This window comes from Dacryopinax primogenitus (genome assembly GCF_000292625.1).
Source record: "Dacryopinax primogenitus strain DJM-731 SS1 chromosome Unknown DACRYscaffold_11, whole genome shotgun sequence".
Taxonomy (NCBI): domain Eukaryota; kingdom Fungi; phylum Basidiomycota; class Dacrymycetes; order Dacrymycetales; family Dacrymycetaceae; genus Dacryopinax; species Dacryopinax primogenitus.
The window spans coordinates 621,259-643,005 of NW_024467208.1; the positions used below are offsets into that span (position 1 = coordinate 621,259).

At 49.2% G+C, this 21,747-nt stretch overlaps 4 protein-coding genes across 4 annotated transcripts; 1 reads left to right on the plus strand and 3 right to left on the minus strand.

Moving 5' to 3' along the window:
* Window positions 1-2,169: 2,169 nt before the first annotated feature.
* DACRYDRAFT_16415 (uncharacterized protein) lies at window positions 2,170-3,437 on the minus strand (the record flags this gene model as incomplete). The annotated part of the gene is made up of 6 exons (XM_040771196.1): window positions 2,170-2,379; window positions 2,428-2,607; window positions 2,656-2,874; window positions 2,921-2,983; window positions 3,191-3,248; window positions 3,328-3,437. The coding sequence occupies 6 exons, from the start codon at window positions 3,435-3,437 to the stop codon at window positions 2,170-2,172; spliced, it is 840 nt and encodes a 279-aa protein (XP_040627958.1).
* A 4,353-nt stretch (window positions 3,438-7,790) lies between these two features.
* DACRYDRAFT_39912 (uncharacterized protein) lies at window positions 7,791-7,991 on the minus strand (the record flags this gene model as incomplete). The annotated part of the gene is made up of 1 exon (XM_040774468.1): window positions 7,791-7,991. A coding segment is annotated over one exon (201 nt), but the record flags the coding sequence as incomplete, so codon positions are not given.
* A 2,387-nt stretch (window positions 7,992-10,378) lies between these two features.
* DACRYDRAFT_16417 (uncharacterized protein) lies at window positions 10,379-13,274 on the minus strand (the record flags this gene model as incomplete). The annotated part of the gene is made up of 8 exons (XM_040771197.1): window positions 10,379-11,045; window positions 11,163-11,243; window positions 11,313-11,437; window positions 11,501-11,599; window positions 11,720-11,756; window positions 12,088-12,994; window positions 13,046-13,145; window positions 13,200-13,274. 8 exons carry the CDS (start codon window positions 13,272-13,274, stop codon window positions 10,379-10,381), a joined length of 2,091 nt encoding a protein of 696 aa, XP_040627960.1.
* Window positions 13,275-13,633: 359 nt separating this feature from the next.
* Window positions 13,634-15,039, plus strand: DACRYDRAFT_16418 (uncharacterized protein; the record flags this gene model as incomplete). Its single annotated transcript, XM_040771198.1, has 4 exons — window positions 13,634-14,113; window positions 14,190-14,428; window positions 14,456-14,808; window positions 14,906-15,039. 4 exons carry the CDS (start codon window positions 13,634-13,636, stop codon window positions 15,037-15,039), a joined length of 1,206 nt encoding a protein of 401 aa, XP_040627961.1.
* Between the last annotated feature and the right edge of the window lie 6,708 nt (window positions 15,040-21,747).

The window sequence follows — 21,747 nt, forward strand, 5'->3', positions numbered from 1 at the left end:
TCTTAGGTGAGCAGACTTAGTCAGCCTGTGTTGCCCTAACACCCTGCAGCATGCAATGGCAGAAGGCTAATATTCCAAATTTAGTTTGAGAAACCAAGCTGGTATGCTAAGCTTCCCCAAAATGTCAGCTATCCCTCTGGCAGTAACTTGACTGCCAATGAATGGTGGGCATTGATGATTTTGTATGGTCTGGCTGCAGTGGGTTTGACCTTGCTCACTCCCTGTTAGCTGAGATTGATGGTGAGGCAGATCCCCCCTGTTCTCTTGCATGCTGCTGAAGCAAGCGCAAGAGATTGGGCCCACTATACTATTACCGGGAACCCCTATAGCCAACCCTGAGTGCCCCCTGCTGCAGCTAGCAACTTCTTGCGGTTGGCAACTGCTGTCAAGATCTATACAAGACAAGAGGTGACAGAATGGAATCTCAAACAGGCTGCCAGGTTGTACCAAGAGTTCTTTGCAGAGTTTATAGAGGCAAGTTGGGGCCCAACACCCAACAAGACCATACATCACATGCCAATCTGGCTGACTTCATTCCAGATATAGAGACCTACATCAGTGACACCCACCTTTCACTGGTTAACCCACATGAACCACATGGATGAACAACTGCAAGGGTATGGTCCTGCCCATGGGTGTTGGACCTTTCTGTTCGAGCGAATGAACCAGACTCTCAAGCAATACAAAACCAACCACCATCAAGAAGGGGAAATGGAAATTACCTTTGCAAGAGAGTTCAAGTGATATGTGAGCATCTTATGCTTGGTAATATTGGGTGGCCTAGCTTAAATACTATCACTGATTCTATACTAGGGCTCTTTGCTGTGCAGCAGAGAAGATGACAAGCCAGCTCAGTTTGTCAGGAGACTGCTGTCCAAGGAAGCCCGAGACCTGGCAGGCAGTGGAGCACTTGCTGAGCTGACATCAACAATTGAAGGCACAGAAGTTGGACCTCAAGGGCAAGCTTGCATCCCCAAGGGACCTGGCTTCTGGATGGAACTTGGCAAACTCAATTATCTGGTCCTTCTCTGATGGTTTCCGGATTGCAAGGTCAGTGTTCACCATGAGCATACAACTCAGGCACACATGGACAGTGTGCCTCTGTCCAGAGCAATCACTGCATATATGGCCATGACTTGAAAAGGTCATCTTCTGCATGCTTCTTTGGATTTTGGTGGTTGGAAACAGGACATGTTGATCCTCACATGCTTGGAAAGAGGAATTTCATGGGCTGGGGAGCATTGTCATATCTTCAGGCACCATCAAGACCATGTGAGGCTCCTAGTGCTCATTGCATGACTCAAACCTGTCGAACAGCCCACCCATCTCATCAATGTGTACAGACCATTGTACCAACCCTAATCCCCAACCTATATATTGGAGAAGCACTTACATCAGTGTCAGTCAAGAGCTGGAGATAGGGTGCTGGCAGTATGGCAAGTACTTAAAAGAAAAACCAGAATATGGACCAAGCACTATAATAGAGGCACAATGTGTGGGAGGGGTAGTTGTAAGAGCCACAGTAGAGGTTGAGGGGGGGAGAAAGCTGTGGATAATGACTGCACTATCAAAGGTACATCCTTTTGTTCACTTTCAAGTCCTATGCACAACAAGACAATACATCTCATTGGGATATTGCCCATAACATTTGATCATGCTAGCTAATGAGGTCTACACAGAGTGGGGGTGATCTATAGTAGATAGTTGGTGTAATAAGCTGTGAGTCCTATTGTCCATGAAGAACAATCCCAGCTGATCTCCCTGTGAGCACTCTGAGATTGAAAATCACCCACTGAGGCTGGCATAAATCCACCTGCTTTCTTCATTGGTCAACTCAAGAACCTGCTCTTGCATAATGCATGCAGGGAGGCTTTGTACTTTGAACTTCAGCTGCTTGGTAAGGTATGCCAGATCCACCATAAACACAAAAGGCTCATAACTGGCTTGGATGCAGAGGTCTGTCTTATTGCCAAGATCAACACAAGGGGTGACAGCATGCTTGCTGCAGTGGGAAGGGTTATTGATGTCAGCATCCTCCTTGACCAGGACAAAAGATTTGATGACCTTCCAGAACTAGAAGAGGATCAGATGAGTGATCACAAAGTGAAGATTGCTAACTGTTTCAGACATAAATCAAGGAGCTTTCAGCTCAAAGGCTGACTTGTGATCTCACATCTGGGCAGGGCTCAACTGATCAGATTTGCACATGCTGATCCACCAAGAAGCCTGCTGCTGCTCATCCAGGAGATCATCCCAGGAGTACTCCTCCCTGACCCAGTGCTCATTGACTAGGGAGAACATGAGCAGTTTGATGTCATCTTCTTCAATGCCAAGTTTGCGGGCTAACAGCTTGCCTCCCTTAACAGCCCAGTTGTATTGCTGCATTAATGGGTGAGTAGTGGATGGTAGAATGAGGATGTGACTGACTGTGTTTCTATGCTCAGTCAACCTCCCCTCAAGCAACCACTTGTCTTTCCTGGACTTCTTTGCCATGTCATGTTCTGCTTCGAACTGTTGTTTCAGCTTGGACCAAATTGGGTGGAACAAAGCCTTGAGAGAGGGCTGTGTGAGCCATGCTTGGTCAGTGTTGGGGGGCAGGGGGGTTCGCTGAAGCACATCAGCTATGTATTGTCTTGTTGCTCATTGGAGCCATACCTTATTCTCTTCCAGAACCAGGGCAATAACCCAATCAATGATGGGGTAATTCCCCCCTTCGTCCCACCTGGAAGTGCCCCAGTCCAGCAACATGTACAGGTCAGTACCAACAGGAGCTTGAGGCATAAATTGGCTGAGGAGGTTCTTACCAGGAATTTTGCCCCCATTTTGTTCCTTGCTGAAACCAATTAGGCAAAGGAAGTTCACTTTCAGCTGTTTCTAACACAAGGTGAGATAGATGTCATGCCCATTCAAACAGACTGACCTGCAGTCTCTCTTGAACAGCGACCTCATCTGGGGACAAGGCTGCCTTGGGTTTCTTGGCAGCCTGTGGAATTGCATCTTCAGCATCAGTACCTCAGATGTGTTTCCTGTGAGTACTAGTAGTACTCTTTTGTGGAGGGCAATCTGATTCATCCATGGCATCGAGACAGTCCTTGATCACATCCAGGGTGGACTTCATTTCATTGTTCTTGTCAGTAAGTTTGTCCACCGTGGTAGACAAGGTGTTGATCACCTCTCATAGTTCCAAAACCATCTCCTGCAGCTCTTTGTGCTTGGGGGCACAAGCAAGATTAGAGGCAGAGAGTTGCCTGCAATCTTTGGTAAGCTATGATGTATTGTCTTGTTGCCATTCATGCCAACAACAGGTGCAGTCCTGCTAGTGCTTACCATGCCCCTCCTTCACTGAGTTCAGCTTGAAGGGCCTGGGCAAGACCTTGACAACCCTTGGCTGTCAACTTGCCCAGAGCTTTGACAATCAAATCAGGTCTGGGTGCCATGGGAGGTGTGGAGATGGAGGAAAGAAAATAAGGTGGCTGGGGATGAGATGGACAGAGAACAGCTGAGGTGATCAAAGATGGACCTGGTGATGAACAAAAAATGTGACATAGAAGTAGTAAGAATTTGTCAGAACCACAAAGTACTGCCTAGCTACCAACCACCCTAGTACATGTGTACTTCATGTTGGGATGCCAGAGATGGCCTGAAGAATATTTGACATACTCAGCAGAGATGAAGTGGGTGAATAAATTTTATGTCACTCTTCAGGTCATATGTGCTAAGTAATGTAAATATTGGCCTATACCATATGGATCTGCATTTAATACATTTTACTAAGGTCACCTAAGCAAGCTATGCTCTTACTAACCCATATGACCTTAAAAAGGTCCTGCTCTGGTCCACAGATGTTACCCTAACATGCAGTGATTGCTCCCACAATGCCCTTCCAGAGGCAAATGCTCAGAATGCCCTCTCTTCACATGCCTGCAGAGCTCACAGCCTTTTCACCTGTCAAAACATGTGGGCCAGGGCTAGTCTCATGCTACAGGGTCCCAGTTTTTGTTTGCTCACAGTTAACAAAACATTAGCCAACCATGAATTAATAATAAAAAGATCAAATAGAAAATAATTCAATAAACCTCTGCAAGTTTTTTCTAGCTTTTATAACCCCTTTTTGCTGCCTCTGAGATATGTTTGGCCACTCTGGGAAGATGAGACCCTGAGCTTACCCTTCTTGCTCTTTTGACATGTGAGGAAAGTTGCACACTCTGTGAGCATGTGAAGGAGAGGGCATTCTGAGCATTTGGCTCTGGAGGGGCATTGTGGGAGGAGTAACTCCATGGAGGGGGCACTGGAGGAATTCCCTCATTCAGGAGTTCACTGTGCAGAGATCCCATTCTAAGTGGGTGAAACGCCATGCAACTCAATCATGTGAGCCACGCCCCCTGCACAGCTCACATGATTCACCTGTGCTCTCAGTATTGCTTGATTTGATGAAGTTTTCAAGATTTTATTGAAACAAAAGAAAACAGACCAGTGGACACCAATGTTATTGATCTGTCTACTAAACTACTTTCCAAGCAATATTGAACAGTGAGTGAGAATTCACTGCATGTTACAGGGTAGGATCCTAGGGTCTTACATATGACATGGCATCCCCTGTCCTAGCCATCATGCTGGTAGGCCAGTTTGAGTACCCTAGATGTAGGTTAGAATATTTCTAACAAAGTTTCTTTACCTGCCCTAGGCACTTTGCCAGGCAGCTTGGCATCTGCCCTCAGGACAGGAGGTGATTCTTAGCATGCCCTAGTTCACATGGCATGAGTGGGCCAGGCGTCATAAAATGGGCCTCCAGCAGCCCATCAATTTTAATATTAAATATTAATATATTGGTAGCCCTGCATAAAAAAATTGCCACTTCTGATCTGGAATTTTCTTGCAGCTCCTTCTCCTCTCTCAGTACTAGTACTTGAGTACTGCATGCAGTCACCAACCACCCCCCTGTAGCCTCCCTGCTCTTGATCCATTCCTACCATGTCTACCCCATCCTGCTCTCCCTCCAATGACTTCATGGTGGCCATTGCAGCTCTGCCAGAGGCCCAGAGGGAAATCAAGAGAGCATGCTTACTTCAATGAATGGCTCAGCTATTGGCCATCAGATCAGTTGGCAGTACTACTAGTGATCTGATAGCCTCATGAGTACTCAAGCATCTGACACCAACACATCACTCACCATACTCCTCAAGCCCACAAGATGCTCCCCCAGCTGATATCCCACCTCTCAGCCAACTTGACCCATCCCCAAGCCTGTCCTTATCCATTCCAGTCACAGTTCCGCCATCCCCTGTGTTGGCAAGCAATGTGACCACCGCAGGGGAATGTCCTTCCTCTCAGGAGAGCATGAGCGACATGCAGTGTCATCTCCATGCTCTTGAGGCTGCATTAAGGGAGAACCCAGGGGCCATGCACCATAGGAGGATGACAAAGATTCAGGTGGTGCCAGATGCAGCCATCTCTCCAGATCCTCTGACTCCTGATCATGACAACCCTGCTAGGGTGAGCAAGAAGTGTCTTGACCAGATCAAGTTAGGTATAAGATTGTACCTACAGGCAAGTCATGGCTGAGTGGTGACAATGTTGAAGAAGCTTACCTGCAACTCAGAAATGAGTCCACAAACAGATGTATGCAGCCATGAAGTACAAGGCTGGCAGTACTATGCCTTGACTTGGCGTTGGCATCAAGCCAACCAATCTCAACTTACTATGGCCAGACTTCTTCAGGGACATCAATGCCCCACCAAACCGGCTGATCCAGACAAGGGCTGCTAGTCTGGCTCTGGAACAGGAGAAGGTTAGCTCATCAATACAACACCAGTACAATATATTAATCACTCACACTTTGCAGCTTAATCCAAACAGTGTGCCATCTGAATACCACAAAAAGTGGTTGTGCCTGTCTGTCTTCATAGAGCTCACATGCGGGACTTGGCCTCACCTGAAGCAGGTGTGGATCAAACAGCAAAAGCTGGTGGAGGTCAGAGGTGATGTCAAAGCTAGGAAGAAGCAGAGTGTCATGTGTCATGTGGAGAAGTGGAGAATGGTGAGTGACAATCCGTCCAACACTGAACACATTATCAGCAATGCATGCTCGATGGAGGAATGCCATGCTTACCCCTTCTCCAGTGCTTGGCTCAAATGAGGGCCACAGTCTTGGACTTCTTTGTCAACCTGGAGCCCAATCAGTATTTGATGCAAACTGCACTGGTCCATGACAACTGGGTGGGAGAAGAATGGTTGTGTGATGAGGATGAGGGCTGAATGCAAAATGCTGACTGGAGAGAGGCTCTGTTTGCTTCAGGCAAGCTGACTGCCAAAGAGAGGGATGCAATCCCATTTGTTGTATTGGAGATCAAGCGGCCTGAGTGGATGCATGAGGAAGTGAGTGGTTATGCCCAAGATCCATGGTTGACAACGACTCACCACACTGTCCAGGTCTGGAAATGGTACCAGATCATTCACAGTGACTATATGAAGAAGGTTGTGGCAAATGGCAAGCCTGGTTGCTGTCCTGGGAAGCGCATGGATCTTGGCCATACCTTGGATTTTGTCCCTTGCAAGGAGCCATATGACTTCATGCTTGATGAAGGCTGGGTTGAATCCAAGCTGCCCAAGCTTCCAGATTGGCAAAGCCAGCACAGTCTTCCTGTAGGAATGTCCATTGAAGTTGCATGGATGATCAAGCCTTGTATCTGAAGGAGAGGTTGCCTTCCAGATCAATATGATATGCTGGTGTTGGTGCCAACACTGAGCAAACATCATTCACTGCCATGGGTAAGTACTTACTTATTCAACTACAGTGCATCCTGTACAAAGTTACCCTTCAGACTTCTTGTTAGCTACTCCACTTTTTTTTTGCCAAATGAGCACCTCACCTTTCTATCTACAATGATTGCCCACTCTAGAGTCAGACTACATGAGATAGAACTCAGTACCTGCAGTGATCCATACTTACCTTACTCATGCCCATCATAATCCATATCTTTTTTCCCTCCACTTCCATCTCACAACATGCAGCGGTCCCAGTGATGTCCTTGGCAAGGATCAGTGGGTCCGGCTCCCAGTCACCATTGGATAGGTAGTGTCAGTGCTCCCAGAAGTTAACCTCCAACTCAGGGCTGCAAGCAGGTCAGTGAGATGATGTGTGGAGGTCAGATGTCCAGCATGCACAAGTCCCTGTACAAGTCGGCATGCTTGGGCATCTCTTGCAGGGGAACTAGCCATGCAACCTGTGCAAAGGTTTGAGGGTGATTGATACCTGCTTGCTGATGGGTAAAGACAGCCCTCAGCTCACCAACCCACTGCAAGCTGGTCGATACTCAGTGAACCACAAGAGAGTCCGATTTGCTGTGCTGATCTTCAGGTGCTGTCTTGATCCACTTGCCTTCCAGTGTGAGTCCAGGGTAGTACATCCCTCTGTTGGCCAGGAAGATGCTTCCCCAAGGGGTGTTCGGATCAGTGCCATATCACAGCTGGATGTGGGGGTGATGGCGAGCATAATGGACCATCAGCCAGCATTGTATATTGTTGTCAATGACTCACATCTTCCCTGAACCACACAGTATGCATCGTCCCGGATGTTGATCTTTGGCCTGCACGAGTGCTTGATGCTGTGCTTCTGCTGCCAGTGCTGAAAGCATACCCATACAAGCAATGTTGCCAGCATGCTTCTGCAAATGCAGAGCAAACAATTGGCCAAGTTGATCTGTGTTCTGGTTGGCAAGGACTGAACACTAGCAATAGCTGGTTAGTACTGAGATACTGGAATGCAATAAGCTTACCATCCATGTCAAACTGATCTCCCTCTTGAACTCTCGGGCAAATGTCACCTCCACCACACCACCTTTGTGCCCACTTGTGTTGATCATCTTCAACACCTTGTTCAATCTTTTGAAAAGGAAAGTCCAACACCTGTGGACAGGCCCAAAGTGGCGGATCTGCATGGGCATGTGCATTGTCCAATGAAATGTTGGTGTTATGTTGTTTGAGCCATAGATTTGCCATACATATGATGTGTGGTGTCAGTCAAGTCAAACAGCACATGATCCCATCAGCTGTGATATGATTGTGTCGGGTGATGGTTCTCACCTGGACATATTCTTTGAAGAAATCGAGGTAAACCCTTGATGCCCATTCAATGTCCCTCTCTGATATCTTGTGCCACATGTGTATTTTCAGAACCATGGCAAACTTGAGGCAGTTTGCCATGGCCATGGGCAGTACTCTGGGGCAAGACAAGGATGGGTGGGTTGGTTTGTCAGTTCTCTGCATAGGAGTTGTCTGGAGGGGAGGTGGTTGAGGCTGGCATGCTGCATTTGGCTCTGTGCCTTAATCAGTATGGGTGGAATCTGGTTCACATCAGTGAGACAGCATTGACATATGATGTGGAAGGTGTCAGATGAATTGACACCCTCATTCTAGCTCACCATGGTGGGGCCATAAACCACTGCCAGAGCCCTCCACTCATCCAACATAAGGCTGCCCCCAGCAGGATAGCCAACTTTAGTTGGTAGTCTGGTGTACCAAGTCAGCATCTTGAACTAGATGTGGATATTAATATTAGCCTGGGTCATCCACACAGGGAAGCACTTACTGTCTTCAAGATGTTGTGGATGTCATCCAGTTCCTGTCTTGTACCAGCCTCTGTTCCTTCTCGTAGTATCTTGAGGTTACCTTTTCCACCTTGAACCCAGTTGTAGTACCACAATGTCTTGGTGAGCCCCTGCAGCAGCATGTGCATCAGATCAAGAACTCCCATGGTTACTGGGTCGAAATATGGGAGACAACAGAGTTCTGACCAATGACAACCATATCGCTTGACATAGTCCTCTACCTTGCACTTGGGGTGATCAGAGTGTTGAAGGCTATACATTCTTGTGGCCCGACGTCTATGTAGCTCCCCTTCTCATATAGGGAACCCTTCCAGCTTCCACCCCTGGCTGAGCATGTTGAGTCTTGAGACCTCACACTGCATGCAGGGACATGCGTTGTGTCCTTGGTCACTGAAGCCACATAGCTTGCAGAGAGCAGGGTGGTCGCAAACAGCAGCCAGGAGGGTGACATGCACAGTTCTTCCTGTGAGGTCAAGTAAGTCAACTTATATGATGTGTTGGTGTTGGAGGTTTGTCCGACACCACATCACATCAGTCCAGACACCCTGCTCACCTTGAGGGTACTTTGGTGTTTTGATGATAATGCCATCCTGCCAGAGCCGCAGGAGATCATCCACGCACAGGTGAAGGAAGCACTGGAGCTCCTTGCAGGATGGCTCACAGGGGCCCAGAAGAATGCCAATGAGGGACAAGTTATGAATGCAAAATCTGATGCACCATAAGTCAAAGATAAGGCCAGCAGTTAGAAGGTATTTACCTCATCTCAGGCAGCAGTTTGGCAATACAGAATGAGAGTGGACTGGAGGAGTGTGACTCTGAGGTGATGGAATGATTGGGGTTAAACCAATTGAGAGAGAGAAGCAGACCTAGATGCAGCTCACACTGCTGCAATGCCTCAGCTCATGATCAAGGGAAGAATTGCAAGCCCTCAGCAGTGATCCAACCCAAGAGGTGTCCGAAATATCAGTCCAATGGGTGGTGGGCAAGAACTCGCTAGGGAAAGAGGGGAGAGATGGGGGAAGTTGGTAGAAACGCAGAAGGCAGCCTGTAGCTGAACTATCAGAAATTGGTCAGTAAATTGGAGCTTGGTGTCTGTCCAGTCAAGTCACGCTAAATCAAATCGAGTATGCTAAGTCAAGTCAATGCTGCCTGTCCAGTATGGGGATAATCGGATCCGTATATTGCTAATGGAAAAGGGGCAGAATAAGCTAAGTACAGGAGTTTCTGGAAACTACTTATACTAGCTACTAAAAACCATACTCTATACTAATCTGGTCTCTGGATACCTCTCCTAGGCAGGCATTGGCATGCCAAATATCTGTGTGGGTCGATCCCATTGCAGGGGAAACCTGCAGTCATCATGCCAAATATCCAGGTGGTCCTGTTGCATGGGAAACCTTGCAGTCATCATGCCAAATATCCAGGGGGGGTCGAGGCTTGTTGCTGGGGCACATTGTTTCCATAGTGAGGGTCTGTAGTGCTGTGCAACAGTCTCTAAGGCCCAAAAAATAGCCATGGGAATACTGGCCTGACACACCCTACCAGAGGTGGGGTTGTTCAGCAGCCTCCATATTTCTCCACATGCTGCCTTGCTGTATTTGGGTGTAGATGCTGTGTGTGTTGGTCTGGTCCAGATACGACTCGTAAGTGTCTTCAAATCTGGGCTGAGCCAGACATTTGGTAAGTTGAAGTGAGAACAGGTCATACAGTGCCTGTTTCTTTGACCTGATGTATCCAGATTTGGCTGCTTCTACATACAGTGGCTCTTGGCATCAATGGCAGAAGCGCTGCCAGTCTGCCACTGGATGGGGAGAGTCACCCAGCCCAAAGTCATCCAGGAGGTCTGCATCCATGTCTTCTTCCTTGAGATCTTCCAGTTGCCAGCATTGGGGACAGAGTGTTTTCACCTCAAAATGATCCCACATCCCCATCTGCTTGTACATAGTCCTAAGTGTATGGGGTGGGGCTGTTGCTGGCAGTGAGGCGGTGGTTGATGACAGGATGAAACATTGCTCCAGAAGTGTGTAAAGTAAGGTTGCCAAGATGGAGCAAGCCAGATGTGGGAGCTGGTACCATGCATGCATGTGCATGAGCAATAAGGCTATCCCTCGCACTGCAGCACTTGCATGTATGCCTAGATAGCTGAGCCATGGTTCTTGTGTTGGCTGATCAAAGTTGTAAGGCAGAGGGTGGGCTGAGATGGGGATGTTCAAGTCATCAACAGATATGCCTATATCAGGCTCTTCCTCATCCTTGAAGGGAGGGGGCTCTTCAGGATCCCATTCATCCATCTCCATAGGCACGGGAGAGGGAATCCGTGGAGGGGTGTGTGAGTGGGGTGGGGTACTTGGACCATCCCAGGGGTCGTCCAAGTTGAGGTATGATGTCTTGGTGTCAGACACAGACACTGCATTAACATCCTCTGCAACGTCAAGCAGACTATTGACTGGGGGAGATTTGGAAGGGTCAGATAGATGGAGAGATTGGGGGAAATCAACCAGAGAAGCTGACTGGGGTTCCCAGCTTGATCCCGGTGGTGTTGGAGAGGGCACTCACAATGGGATTGACAGTGAAGGTTCTTTGTCCATAAGGCTGGGCTCATCCTTGAGGTCATAGAGGCCCAACTTGGCATTTTCACTGGTTACTTGTGGTAATTGCTGGGAGTGCTCAACAAAGGGCAATGAGGCATATCGCAGATGCACTCACATCTGATCCTTGATGTATGTCCTACCATTGGGCCTTGCAGGAGTTTTGCATTGGCAACACAAGCACTGCAGTGTGCCTTTGGCTACTACAGACTTCTTGGACTTTACAGCGGGCATGCAGGCCATCTAGTATGATCTTAGGATGTTTAGCAAGGAGGCAGAGGTCAGGAGACATGACAAGGAGCATACCTTAGTCTTGTTCTCCTCAGTCATACTTCTCTGCCATTGATCCAAGGGCTGTACTAGTAGCAGCCAATCTTGATCATATGAGGTGTCAAGCAGAGCAGGCTGTCGGTGGGCAGAGTTTTAAAGATAAGCCTGGTGGATGACACATCCAGCAGGGCGTGTTGGTCAGGGGGGCATAGGAAGGGATTCCCTGTCCTAGGTCAAGGACAGGGTTCGAAGTACATGTTTGTTTTCTGAATGAGTGTTATATGGCATTACCCTACAGGCCTGGTACAGATAACCCTCTAACAAGAACAGAGAGCTGCATCTGCCTCTCTTCAAGAAAAGCACATCAAGCCAACAGGGATGAAGGGAATGGTGGGTGTGGTCAGAATAAAGGGAGTAGAGCCAGACGTAGGTCAAGGAGCACAAAATGAGGATGATATAGTGATAGCAGGACAGGGAAGAGTATCAAAGACAACGTCAGCAGCAGAAGGGATGGAAGGGAATGAGGGAATAGCAGTAAGGTTGTTAGGAGACACAGTGGTAGTGAAATATGAGAGCATATATAGAGGACATTTGCAGCCTTGGTGCATGGGGGTGTCACTCACAAAGTCAGGGGCTGGATGGTGTATTGGTGGTGCTGGTGGTGCTTCCTGAACTTGAAAATGCCTGACAGGAGTCCAGTACCACAATTCTGAGAGGACTTGCATTGATAAATCGGTTTGTGTAGTTCAAGTGAGTCAGATGTGTCACCACATGTGGCCCTGACTTCCTCCCTGGTGGGAATGTAGAATGTTGGGATGAGGGGCTGATGACCTCTCTTGCGGGGTAAAGGAGGGGGCATAGGAAGGGCAGATGTGGTGGGGCAATGAGGGGAAAGTGAAGTCGATGTTGATGGATCCAGGTTGGCATATCTTGGAGGATTGTCCTTCTTGCAATAGACAAGGAGATCCTCCCCATCTGCTACCTGGTTGCCAAACTTGCTGGGTCCCTCCTCTTCCTCAACATCCTCAACCTCCTCATCTTTGTCGTCCTCTTCCTCCTCCTCTTCCTCATCCTTGTCCTCACCCTCCCCTTCCTCTGCCTCAGTGCCAACTTGAACCTCTGCAAGTTGTCTGCCATTGACCATCACAGAGGACGCAGTGGTGGTTGGAAGAGATATGTCACAATGACAGAGAGCTGGCAAAGGTGGGGTATTGATGGGGCTGAGGCTGGGAGAGACCACAGATCGGGCAGAGTCAGGGATGGTCACAGTGGGAGCAACTGAGCTGCCCTGCAGGCAATCAGCACCACTGTCAGGCAGTTGAACAGCAGCAGGGAGGCTTTGCAGGCAAGCCTCCCCCAATATGATGTGTTGGTGTTGGACCTCAGTGCTAACAACTGCACCATCAAGGTGATAGGCAGTCTCTGCCTTGATGTTGATGCAAGTGTCAGGGAGGGTATTGCCCCAAGAGAGCACGCCAGTCTCTCCCTGAGGGCCCAATGGGATATGTTGCAAGTGGGCGGTGCCCACTTCTGTAAGAAGTTCAGTGTAGGGCCATCAATGCAAAAACAAATATGATGCACCTTTGCCACATAATCTCTGGCTGTCACCCTGCTCTGGGGACCATGGCAGGCCAGGATTGACCCAGACATGCTCCTTCATGGTTTTGAGTATGAGGAAGTACTAGAAGCCATCCAGTCAGTTTATATACTGGTGAAGGGAAGTGAACATACATACAGTAAGTATAAGTTTTGGCTTTGTGTGACTGATAGAGGTGATAGTGAGGAAGATGGTGAGGGGGCTGTCATCCATGATGAGCTCAAGGGCTTAGGCATCCTGTGCAGAATTGCACCTGCACACACAGCATGTCTCTGGCCCACTGCATCACGTGACAGATATGATTTTGAGTGGGTCTTATACAATGAAATATATTATTCTGTACAACAGGTAGAGATACCTCAGAACTAATATCATCTATCAACTCTGTAACCAAAGCTACAAGCCTAGTCATCCTGGACTGAACATTTGCTTGTAAACTTGCTATTCTGCCCAGGAGAACAAGGGCCATGCCTGGGAATTGAACAAATGCAGCCCCTATGTGGAGGCAATGACTCTGAAAAAGTTGTGTGGCCAACTCATGCCCTTTTGTCTCCTACCATCATCTCATCGACATGGCTTCCATCACTGACAATGACAGTGCCTCTCCCTCCATAGTTATTGATAATGTGGACTCAATCAGCCTTGCTCCCAACAGTGACTGGACGATGACCATCAACTTTCTGGACAATGTGAAGATGGTGGATGCACCCCTAGTTGATTTCCTGAAGTCAGGGGGTCCAGCAGCAGCACCTGCTGGACTGAAGGACAGTAAGACAGTTGATGAGCAGGCAAATGCTGACCTCAAGGGCAAAGGCCTGGCCAAGCCCAAGAAGAACAAGAAGAAGAATGGCCCAGCCCAAAGGCAGGGCAAGAAGATCATTCTTGAGGTGTGCAAGAATGAAGCAGAGGCCAGCAATAGGAAGACACTTCTGTTGGAGGAGGAGGTGGCCCTGGTCGCCTCCCATCTCCTCAAAGTGTACAAGGAAAAGTACCAGGAGGCAGCAGGGCTATGTGAGGGGTGCCTGAAGGAAGTCTTCATGGGAGAGAGCAAGGTGCGTTATGATGTGTTGGTGTCAGACAATGCATACAACTCCACTTAAATCAACTATATGCTGACACTTACTGCAGATCTCCCTCCTCATCAGTGATGGTGACCCAGCTGACTCAGCCCCTGTCGCACCCAAAGATGCTGATGCCAAGGTTGAAGACTCCACAACCCAGGGAGGGAGGGCTGGGGTTGCCTACCAGTTATGCCATGAGAGAATCGAGGCACTTGTGCTTGCCAAGTTGGATAAGCCCAAATATTTCAATAAGTCAAGTATCATGTGCTTCAATCTTGGCACTGCAACACCCATGGAGATGCTCAAGTAAGAGGTTCATCAAGGCAACCTCAGTGAGTTCCATGGGATGGTGCAAGCCCTCAAAGCCATCAACAGGCAGGAGTTGGAGATCAATGGAGCAGTGGCAAGGGCAAGAAAGGCCAAGATGGCTGTACTGCTGGAGCAGGGCAAGCATGTGGGCTTCGATAAGGTTATCAATGAGTGCAAGGCTGAGTGGAAGGCATGCCCTTTGGAGGAGAGGAAGGTGGTGATGGAACAGCATGATCTGGCGGAGGAGCACCTGGGTCTCAAGCAGAAGCAGCATCACTCTGTGGAGCAACATGACATACTCCAGAAGACAAAAAAGGCTGGCAAAAAGTTTGCTTGGACCTACAGTGGTAAGATCCTTGAGATAGGGGCAACTCTGGGTGAGTCTCTCTTTTTATATGATGTGTTGGTTTTGGGCAAACTGTCTGACACCGAACACATCATCTCTGTACAGCCTGGTGCTAACAACATGAATAGCTGTCATGGCAATCCTGAAGAAGTGTGGGACCAAGGACCCAGAGAAAGCTGTCTGGGAGGTGTTTGGGCTGGGGAAGGCGATGCAGGCAATGGATGGGGTGGTGGAGGATGACAATAGGAATGGTCTGCAGTAAGAGAAATGCTAGCCCTACCTGTACAGATAGATACATGATCAATAAGTTAATGAGGTGCTGGGCTTGGTCCTGACACCAACACATCATATTAATCCCGAAGTCTATCTGGGATATGGTGGGCATGGGGAGGTTGACCAGGTTGTGTGACCCAGTGTCATGCCAGACAATTACAAACAGTCTGGTATCAATTTTCATTGCAAAACCTATCCTGGCTACCAGCCAGACATCTGTAGCTATTACAGCTTGACTGATGTGCTACTCAGCAGGCATGGAAGATCCTGGGCGCTATGACAACCAATGGCAGTCCATGCCAAGAACCCTGTCCTAGCCTAGGATATTGAGACCTAACACGCAGTGATTGTGTGTTGACCGGCAGCACAGTACTAGTCCTGCACGGCAGCCAACACGGCTGCGCGCGACAGACGTGGCAAAATATCCCTGCCCCCTGCAGGGTCGCGTGCATGTCGTTGCAAACATGTCACCACCATATGTAATTGGATAAGATAACGACATTTATCCAGTATCTATGTTCCAACGTTCAAGATCCGTTTCTCAGATTGCTGGCTGCGCCACAAGCACAAAGTATTCGCATCACAAGCTTGAGGCCTTTTGTCGGTCACTGCAGCTGCGGGGCAGGTGCTTCAAGGACAGCGGGGCAGATACTACCGTACTGTATTGTTCAAAGCTTGCCGGTGGAACGGAATGGGGTTGAAATACCCTGGAACGTTGTAAGGTGCATCCCCAAACACTCTCTCGGTATTATGCTCGCTGCCAAGCCAAACCCGATAGGGCCGCAGCAGCGCTGGGCATCATGGGTTATCAATGGGTATGCTATTTACGCAACCGGATTCGCACCTGTGATGGAAGACCAGATGTACGTGCACAGTCCGGGCATGTCACTCCCGCCACACAAGATGTTACAAATATAGGCGGCTCCGGGGCTGATGGTAAGTACCCTGTTTGTTTGTTACGACGCATCCGGGTGCTTTGGTAGCTTTGGTAGCAATACTCATCGGAGTCTTTGTTCACGAGAGGATTGATTCATGATGCTGAGCAAGCGCAAGTTCGAATGAATGTTGAAAGGTAACATGCGCTTGCTAAAAGCAGAAACCGTACGACTCACTCGGTAAATGTACAGCCACACCACCGATCAGGGCATGCTTCCCGGCGCATACCGCCGTCTTCGGCGCGTCTACAGAGCTGTGGCCGAGGCGACAAACCATGACTGCGCCCTGCTGGAGGCCCCATCTGCAGCATGGGCTAAATACCTTTCCTTCTTTCCGACCATCTTGTCCTCCCTTTCTCTTTCGCTTTTGCTATACAAACCTTGGCCTGGTGCTCAGCTCGGTGCGACCCGCACCACTAACTTGTACCCATGTCCCAGTTCCGGCTCTTCTGGAGGCAATTCTGGGCGCTCACCTGGAAGAATTACATCATCCTGTGGCAGCATCCAATACTTAACCTCGTTCGCGCATTCATTCTTCCTATTGCATATGCTGCTTTTCTTGGTGTCGCTCAACTGCTCCTTGGTCACCAAAACAACGTAAGTAGACTGGCTTACTCGTCCGAATGGAGCGGAGGTTGAATGGCATTTATCTCGGCGGCATTAGCTCGGCCAAGGCACTCCTGCTCCAATCCAGAATATGACGAAGACTTTCACTACTGGAAATCTAGTATGGGTCGACGCGACGACAAATGTCTCAAACCAACTTTACACCCCGGCGCAGATCATGCAGTCTGTTACGCGGAGTTTCTCTCCGTATCAACAGTCCCAGGTCGTGCAGCTTCCAACTTCTGATTCAATCCCGAACTTCTGTCCAGAAAACTTCAATCTTCGCTCGAACTGCTTTGCGGCTGTTGTGTTCCAAGATGTCCCTTCTCCGGATGGCAGAGTGAAGCTGAACTACACTATGCGAGGCGACTCTGGTCTGATCAATGTCGACGTCTGGAACCATAATAGCGACTATGAACTTCGATTCTTACCTTTACAATGGGCGGTTGATTCTGTGAGGATCTACTGGACGGAGTACACAGATCATACTGACGATGTGACCTATAGACTGTCATTCAGCTGGTGACCGGGGTTACACCACCCCTACCGCTAGAATGGCCCTTCACTCAGGACACCAACGCCCAGCAGACTGAAAATACCAGGCTGTGTACGCTGTTCATCACTCCGTGTTACATTTGCTAACCCCATTTGCGCGATCAGCATTCGTTGACGGCGTCTACGCCCTGATCGACCTCGCTTTCTTCGTCGCCTTCCTGGGCGTAGTCTATCAGGTTAGCTGTTTCTTTTCCTAATCATGCTTCTAGCGCTCACTTGAACTCAGACTGCTGGCTCGATGATGGCCGAGCAAAATGCTCGCCTCACACCCCACTTGCAGGCAATGGGGTGTCTGCCTTCCGCGCGCATCCTGTCCTGGCACTTCAGCTTATCGATGCTCTACATGCCTGCTTGGATTGCGATGGCGATCATTTGGCAGAAACGGGTGTTCACGAACACGAGTATTGGGCTCATGATCGGGGTACATATTCTCTTCGGGTAGGAGCTCTTTTCGCAGGCGGCAGACTTGGATTTGACAATGACTCAGTTTACAAATCACGAGCTGGTCGATGTTCGTCGGCATGCCCTTCGCTCAGTCCCCGCAACTGGCAGCTATCGCTACCACTTTCCTCGCCCTAATCTTCGCGATCATTGCCCATGTCATCCGGTTTGCCACTCTTGGCGCGTGCATCTTCCAGATCTTCTTCCCCTCAACTTTTTACATCTACGCCCTACGCGGAATCGCACTGTACGAAATGGCGAAAATTCCCACAGACCCCCTCCAAACCTCACCAGGGGACGGCACCGATCCAAACTCGCCTATCCTCATTATTGCTGTCATCGTGGTCGCCATTTTCAACCTGTTCTTCTGGCCAGTCATGGCGTTACTATTGGAGCACTGGCTATGGGGCGCACGTCGTACTAGGATGTCTCATCAACAGAAGAGGGATATGGAGGCTGCTGCATTGGGTCAATCAGAGGTCGCAGTGCGAATAGAGAATCTGCACAAGCGGTTTGGACATGGAAGGAAGGCGGTGGTTGCTATTGAAGACCTGTCACTCACTATTCCCAAATTTGGTATTCATTGTTTGCTGGGTAGCAACGGCTCTGGAAAGTTCGTGCTGTCTGGGGTCGTCGATGGGACTACGCTGACAAACTGTACCTTTCCTTCAGGTCAACCACGCTCGAAATCCTCGCCGGTCTCATTTCGGCCACACAGGGTATCGTTTCTTTTGGTGGCCATCCTCATCCCACACGTGGCACTCTCGGTATCGTGCCACAGAAGAACGTGTTATGGGATGAACTCACCTCTTTGCAACATGTTAAGCTCTGGCGCGACATCAAGCGGCCTGTTGGGAAGGGAGCAGACGAAGACCTTGTGCAGCTCCTCAAAGATTGTGATGTCGGCTCGAAAATGAAAGCCAGAGCGGGTACGTTGAGCGGTGGGCAGAAAAGGAAACTTCAATTGGCTGTTGGACTTGTTGGTCAATCGGAACGTAAGCAAGGCATGTGCGAGTGTGGAGATCCGGCTAAAGAATTCTAGTTGTGCTGGTCGACGAGGCAACATCCGGAGTTGACCCATTGGCGCGACGCGCCATCTGGAGAGCTCTGAACGCTGTCAAATCTCAAAGGACCATCATTTATACAACACATGTGCGGTTGTCGGGTTCTATATATGCGCTTTGCTTACCTTTGTGTTGCAGTTCCTTGACGAGGCTGACCTTATCGGAGACGAAATCATGATTCTCGCAGCACCCGGCAAGCTCCTTGCTACCGGCTCTCCTGTCCATCTCAAATCAACCCTTGGAGACGGCTACATCATCAACCTGCACCGAGCAAGCGAAGCAGAGGATGAAAAGCTGGGCCAGGGCTGGGATCCCAATGCTCTCATGGCGACTATCAGATCTGTGGTCCCCGGATGCCACATGACCTTGACTTCAGAGGGGCATGTCATACGTCTCAACAGCAAGGAGCCTGGCGCCGTGGCTCAAGTTCTCCGTATCATCGAGGACCGCAAAACCGAGCTCGGAATCACGCGATATGATGTTCATGCATCATCGCTCGAAGACGTTTTCCTCGGATTGATGCTCCAAGAAGGCCACGCGCTTGGTGCCTCAGATACCGATGAGAAGTCAGCTGCTCATTCTATACCGACAGAGGAAACAGTTGCAGCCGAGCTAGAAGCAGCTCCCATCGACTTAAGCGAGTCGAAACCAGTGTCGTTCTTGACGCAGGCCCTTATCATCTTCGGGAAACGGCTTGTTGTATTGCGACGTGGTTGGTTACCGTCTCTCATCATGATCGCGATTGCCTGCTGTGGAGCTTTGATTCCTCTGTCATTCATGAAACATCGCTCTCAGACATGCGAGCGACAATTCGATCTCGTGTTCTTCACAGAACTGTTCTTACCGGAATCCTATCTCACCTATCAGCCTAACACCACCCTACCGTATATTTCGCCTCCGCACGCAATAGATTCCCTCAAAGTACCTCTCAACTTCACCAGAGTTGCTGATAATACTACTTTCTTTAACGATATTATAGCCAACCAAGCCAATATTACCATCGGAGGAGTTTCTTTTGCCGAAGGATCTGGACAAACTGTCATTGCTTGGGAGGCGGACTCGTTAAGTGATACCGGCATCGCACTTCTCAACTTGGCGACGAACATGTTCTATAACGACGCACTCAACAGTTCTCAACGTGGTCTCGGACTGGGTCCGCAGATTTACGTGAACTTCGAGTCATTTCCTCTGACTGGTGAGTTCCGCTTTCCTGTCCTGTGCTGTTGCATGTCTCATGGGCTCTTCAGCATTTTCTGGCACTGTAGGTTCCTGGACAAGCTGGTATACAATGAATCTAATATGTGTTAGGGTGATGGTGTCAAGTGGGTTGCATTCTTTGGGCTAGCTATGGTATGTCTCCATGCAATAGAAAGGCAAGCAGTCCTGACCAAGACTATGGCACAGGGTGTCTTCCCGGCATTTTACACCCTGTACACGGCACGAGAACGCCGTACATCTGTCCAAGCCATGGGTTATAGCAACGGACTTACACCACTAGGTCTATGGCGTACGTATACCTTACTGCCATTGCCTACGAACAACGGAGACTGATGATCCGCCGCAGTTGGACATCTTCTTTTTGAGATACCTTCCATCGTTATCATCTCCAGCATTATCAGCTTGGTGTTTGCCTACGGTCAAGAGTCACCCCAATTTTATAACACAGGTATACTTGTACGTCCTTCAAAGATATTCTCGCTCGCATCTTCTAACGTTTGTGCTCGTAGTGGGTGGTCCTCACTCTTTATGGCATGACTGCTGCCCTATTTTCCTTTTGCGTGACCTTGTTCAGTGCGTCCAGTTTCCTCAGATATAATCGCGGACTTATCTACCTACCAGTTACCTCCGGCTTGGCCGCCTTCGCAATTGTAGCTGGCTACCAAGTCATCATTTTCCTGGTATATTATCTCTCATCCTGCTCTTCCTCTAGTCTGCTAACATGGTTCATTGCAGCTATACACCGCTGCCTATTTGCTCACATTGACTTTTCAACTGAGTGCCAACAACAGTCAGACGTTGACCACAGTCCGTAAGTGTGCTTCCCTATTATATACCACTACTTCTCAAAAACGTTACCAGATTTTGCAATGGCATTGCTGTCCCCTGTCGTTAGTGTTGTTCGCGCGGCCTTCGTTTCAGTTAACCTCTTCAACCTTCTTTGCGACGGCACTGGGAACTACACTACATCCCCACCTGGAGATGTGCTGAAGTTCGGTGGACCCATAGTGTATCTAATCGTCTACGGTATTCTCTGCTTTGCTCTTCTCATCGGCGTAGATTCGGGATTCTTCACAACGCCGAAACTTCTCAACTTGCTCAGACGAAGGATACGCTTTGGCACGGCAACACCTCCAGAAAGGGAAACTGGAGCCGATGTTCTGGTAGAAGCGAAGCGTGTAAGGGCTTCTAACGACGCCCTGCGCGTGATTGGGCTCTCGAAGCATTTTGCTTCAATGACCATTCCTGCTGTCGACGATGTCAGTTTTGGTGTCAACGCAGAGAGAATGGCGCTGCTCGGCCCTAACGGAGCCGGGAAGACGACAACTTTCAACATGATTGTGAGAGGGTCCATTTTCAGGGGCACAGGAATTATTCTGAGATTGTAACATAGCGAGGCAGCATCCGACCCGATCGAGGCGACGTGTTCATCAACGACTATTCCATTCTCGCTTCACGGAATTATGCCCGCGTCTCTCTTGGGGTTTGCCCTCAATTCAACGCTATCGACGATCTGACAGTTCGACAACATCTGATGGTGTATGGTCGCTTCAGAGGTCTGAGGGGCGCTGTTTTGAAAGCGAACGTTGAGGCCATTCTTGATGGTGCACATCTCCGACAATATGAACATCGTCTGGCTGCCAAACTTTCTGGTGGAAATCAGGTAAGAATCTCAGGAAGCGGCAAGAGACTCAGCTGAAGGTGCTCCGCAGAGGAAGCTTTCACTAGCCATCTCCCTGATCGGTAATCCGAAAGTGGTGTTGATCGATGAATGGAGCGCTGGTGTCGATGCGGCTACGAAGCGCCAGATGTGGCATACCCTACGCCGAGCTACAGCCGGCAAAGCAGTCGTCCTTACTACCCGTAAGCGAGAACGCA